This window comes from Fukomys damarensis, unplaced genomic scaffold, assembly GCF_012274545.1.
Source record: "Fukomys damarensis isolate Sample0158 unplaced genomic scaffold, DMR_v1.0_HiC HiC_scaffold_5, whole genome shotgun sequence".
Taxonomy (NCBI): Eukaryota; Metazoa; Chordata; class Mammalia; order Rodentia; family Bathyergidae; genus Fukomys; species Fukomys damarensis.
Window position 1 is genome coordinate 40989719 of NW_022900917.1, and position 4793 is coordinate 40994511.

Consider the following 4793-nt stretch of genomic DNA (forward strand, 5'->3'; position numbering starts at 1 on the left):
CCCCAGGTAGGACGCGCGCCCCGCAAAGCAAAGAGGAAGCGGCGGCGGGCCGGCGAGGACCCCGGCCAAGGTCACACGCCTTTACAGCGCTTCCCCCCACCCTAGGTGCTTCCTTCTGTGAATGAGAATAGAATTAAGCTCTCCTTTCTTCGCCTCGATGGCCGGCATGTGGGATAAAAATGAAGTCGTTGAATGCCTTTTATGCGCCTGGACAGGGTTTTCAGAGCCCCCAGCGTGCCGGGTCGCAAGTCTTCAGGAGAGAGGTCACTTGAGGCGGTGCGGAGACCCCCGGTGGGAGAGCCCCGTGAGGAGCAAAAGCCCGCACGAGGCGACACGAACACCCGATACCCTGCGTGCGCCAGGGGCGCGGAGCCGCGGGAGCTCAGGTCCCAACCCTAAGGGCGACGCCCGATCCCTCACCCAGGAGGCTGGGACGAACGCCCAGCGGGTTCCTGGGAAGGGTTAACGCCGCCTTCCTGAGGGCTCGGCTTTTGAGACCCCGAAACCTAGAGACGGGGTGCGTCCCCGGGCCTCGAAATTCGGCCTTCCAAACGCCAATTCAGGGTGCGAGTGTGCGCCGAGGGCCGGCGGGGACCCCCGGGGACCCTGTAGCTCGGGCTCCGCTACGCCCCAACCCCCAGCAGCAGCGCCTGCCTCAGAAGGTGGGAACCGGCGCTCGGGAGGACCCCGGAAAGGGGGGCAGGGAGTGGGTCAAGTGGGTGACCTCTGGGGACCCCGGGGCTAGTGGAGCGCCGGCCAATAGCGGCGGTGGGCGGAGAGTGGCCGGACCTGGGGACCTGCGTGGGCTCGATCCCTTTCCTGCCCTCGCAGAGCTCCGCCCGCCCACCTCCCTTTTAAACCCGCCTGGGCCCTCGGGGTTTGTCGGAGTCCGCGCCGCCCCTCCGACTCCTGGAGAGCTGGTTGGGTCCGTGGAGGTAGGTGCCGGAGTGGGTGCGCCCGGGGACCCAACGGCCTTCATCTTCCAGGGCGCCGGGGTGGTCGTTTTGCTATCTTGGGACCTTTTATTAAGAGACTTTCCGGCCCCAAGTTGCAGGTCTCTGGGGCGGAGAGGAGCCGAGCACCTTCAGAAGCTCTGAGAGCCGGGCTGATGCTGCGCCCTGCTGACCTCTCCTCCTGACCTCGTGTTCTTTGATTTCAGAGTCACGACCCTGGGTGTTTTCCTTATTGGGCTCATTGATCTTGCCTCCTAGACCCACGGCCCTGAAGGGGCTTCGTGCCTCAGCCGCGATGAACCTGCTGCGCGTTCGCTCCGACGCCATCCTTTCCAGGCGGGGGACGGGGTTAGGACAGCGGCCGCCGAGGCTTCTCCCGCCTGGCCTGGGGTTCGCCCTGCTCCCCCGCGAGAGGTGGCCCCAGGCCCCTTCATTCCCAGGCTGGGAGGCGTGGCTTTCGTCTCTGTGAGAGCTGGCGGATTGGGTCGGGACTTGACTCTGGGGGAAACAGGTCTAGAGGCCGATTTATTCTCCAGGGAGTCGAAGGCCACGCGGTCGGGTGGCCAGGACCTGCGGGGGTCGCGCAGCTGGGAGACGCCGCCGGCACCGCAGCTCGCGGGTGGGAGGACCGTGGACCGCGGGTCTTTGGGCGACCCTCTGAGAGCTTTGATGGGCAGAGCAAAAGGAAGGGAAGGGAACTCTGAAGTTTTGCAGGATTCGGGTTGGGGGCAGAAGGCAGAGAGTGGGTGTTGGAAGCCAACTGTGCCCGGTCAAGGTGTGTTTGGAGACGCAAGGCGAAGGCGACACTAACCAGGGATTTGGAATCGGGTGGGGTCTCGCCGGATTTTCGTTGAGTGTTTGTTTTTACTGCCTTTGGGTTTGATGGCCTTGTAAGATAGGGCTGGTGGGGATCGAAGTAGACAGCTGATACGGTGAATTTAGACCCGGGGGGGCGGAAGAAGCGGGGCAGGCGGCACACCGAGACCTCCAGCGCTCAGCAGCTCTCACTTTCCCGCATCCCTGCAGAGCGTAGCCCGCAATGGCTCTACGGCCGCCAGGTGAGGCCGAGCTCCAGGACAAGGTGTGCTACCCGGCCGAGCGGCTCCAGAGCAGCCCCCAGCCCCTGGCTCCCTACTACTCGCCGTTCCCAGCCTACGGCCACTACAGGAGCGCCTTGCCGGCCGCGGAGGAGGACTTCCAGCCCCTCGGACAGCTGGAGGCCGCGATGTCCGCGTCTCAGGCAATGACCCCTTTTCCCTTCGGGATGGCTTCCCCCTTGCTGAGTCCGGGTCTGGCTCTGCAAAGGGAGCCGCTCTTCGACATGCCCTGGTACACCAAGCTACCTCTGTGGTACCCAGTTTCCCACCTCCCTAGGGAGGTGCCACTCTTTCTGAACAATCACGAGTACACGGGCGCGAGCGGCGACGATCTGGTTCCCGGGACTGGCCACAGAGACAGCAGCCAGGGCTGGGGCCCTGAGACTTTAATTCCGCTGCCCCCTGTGAATGCTTCCCCGTTACCTGAGGGGCTGAAGACCTCCCAGTTAGTATCTTCCCCCAGCAAGCGCTGTGAAGAGAGCCCCAAACCTCCGAACCGAGAGGCGGAGTCGTCTCCAAGTCGTCGTTTCCACTTCTCTGAGGAGGAGCTGCACTTCGTTCTGTACGGCGTAGCGCCCAGCCTGGAGCGCTCGGCCAGACTGCATCATGCGATTTCGGGCCTCCCGGTCCCCGCCGACAGCTCTGGTAAAGGGAACCGACGCCAGCCGGGGGAGTTGGGCTGGTTGGGAACCATGTGGGATGAGTCGCTTCAAAGTGAAGGGGTCGGGGTCGCTGGGCTCTCTCCAGCCGAGCCTGGGTTTTAGGCTCACTTCTGGGGCCCTGCTAGCTTATGGGGTGATTCCTAAGGGTGGCTTCAGGGAGCGCTGACGACCAGGAAAAATGGGCGCTTGCATGTGCGAGGCCCCTCCACGGCCACCTCATGTCCAGGGCAGCTGTCTGCTTTGACACTAGCCTCACTTTAACTCTGAATCTCCTTTCTCAAGTTGCAAAATGGAATTAATTACAGTTATATAACCTTGCAGGAAAGGGATCTGAGTCTCAAAAGAAAAAAAAAAACGTGTAGGAAAAGCGGTATCAAAGAAGCAAAACAACAATAATAATAAAAGATTGACAAGCAGAATGATGGTTACCTCTAAAGAGGGAAGTGTTTTAGAAAAGGATTTCATAATGTATTTGTAACACAATGTTTAACCCCTTCTTCTAGGGTCTGAGGAGCATCCTCCTCCAAGTCTGGATAAAGACTCCCTTCAGCTTCCAGAAGGTAGGCAGCACTCCTTGCTGGACTGGTTCCTGGACCTAATGTGCAGTCACTTTCCTCATTCTCTTCCTGCCTCGGTTCCCCTTAGGTCTCTGCCTGGTGCAGACGATGATGTTGGGTGCAATGCCACACTTCAGTGTGTTCTGCAGCAGTTTTCTCGCCAAAGGCATCAGGTTTGGGCCCTTTCAAGGTAAAGCGATCAGCGCCAGAGAACTGAAGACCCACAGTGACAATTCCCTGATGTGGGAGGTAAATGAGCTTCCTGTGGGCCTGCTGGAGGGGGGAGGGCGGCACAAGAGGGAACTCTCTTGGTCCTATCCTTCTTCTTTTGGTACTGGGGATCCAGCTCAGGACCTTGCACTTACAAGGCAGGCGTGGTCCCCACTGAGCTAAATCCCAGCCCTGGCCCTATGCCTCTGGGAGTCCTGGTCAGGAGAGGCACAGCAGGTCCCTGAATCAGGACAGCATCTCTGCATGAACTCTGTCCTGTGAGGCCCACAGTTTTTTTAACCTGTGATGATTAGTTATGGAATACACACTCAAGACCAAATTCATTCTGTTATATTTATAAACAAAACCAAATGCTTGAAATATATAGTGCTGTGAAAGCATGTTGAAAGGAATAAAGATGAGTTTTAGATATTGATGGTATTTGCTTACAGAATTAGCCATGGATTTTTATGTATGGGCATGGCCCAAACTAGTGACAGACAGTACCTAGGACACACTGGTGACACTGCAGTTTGTTAATCTGCGGGAGGAAACCAGTTGTTAAAATATACCAGATACCTTAAATGGTTCAAAATACCTTGACCCTGCATTTCTGGCTATAGGAATGTAGTTTTTGAAAATAATCTGCAATTTAAGCTATGTGGAAAATGTTAATCACAGAGTTGTTTATACATTAGAGAGCTAGGTGTGGTGTCCCAGCTACTTGGGGACAAAGGCAGTAGGATCATGAGTTTGAGACCAGCAGTGGAGAAAGTACTGTATTAAATTAGGGCTCCATTAGTATATTACAGGACTGTGTCTTTAAGTGGTGGAAATAAATGTAACTTCATTTCCCTTACCTCTGCTTATGAAGTTAGCATATGTTCACAAAATGTGGGAGTTGAGAAAGTGGTGCAAACATTGATCTTTTATTGGCTTTTGGCTTGGTTTGTTTTTTGGGACAGAGTTTCACTGTGTACTGTAGGCTGGCCTGGAACTCACAGCAGTCTTTGCACATCAGCCTCCTGAGTGCTGGTTACAGCTGTGTGCCACCACGCCTGCAAAAACCTTAATCTTTAAAAAATGTGTCACATACCTGTAGAGATGTCTTGAAGCTAATAAATTTACAGTACTTAGGTTTAAGTAGATAATTAACTTGTAATGATACAGAAATCTGATTTATAGGGCCAGGGATTTAGCTCAGTGGTAGTGCTGCTTGCCTTGCAAACGCAGGGTCCTGGGTTTGTTCCCCATATGAAAAAAGAAAAGAAAAGAAAAGAAAAGGAATCTGATTTATCAATAAGATATATATAT

The 4793-nt window shown here is 55.7% G+C and overlaps 1 protein-coding gene across 2 annotated transcripts in view; it reads left to right on the forward strand.

Moving 5' to 3' along the window:
- Prdm14 (PR/SET domain 14) overlaps positions 1–4793 on the forward strand; it is a 29352-nt gene that overhangs the window by 10691 nt on the left and 13868 nt on the right. For both annotated transcript variants that reach the window (XM_010609002.1, XM_010608999.1), the window contains 3 exons: positions 1980–2695; positions 3216–3272; positions 3358–3518. In XM_010609002.1, coding sequence (XP_010607304.1) covers positions 1993–2695; positions 3216–3272; positions 3358–3518 — 921 coding nt within the window. In that variant the 5' untranslated portion in view covers positions 1980–1992. The remainder of the gene's footprint in view (positions 1–1979; positions 2696–3215; positions 3273–3357; positions 3519–4793) is intronic.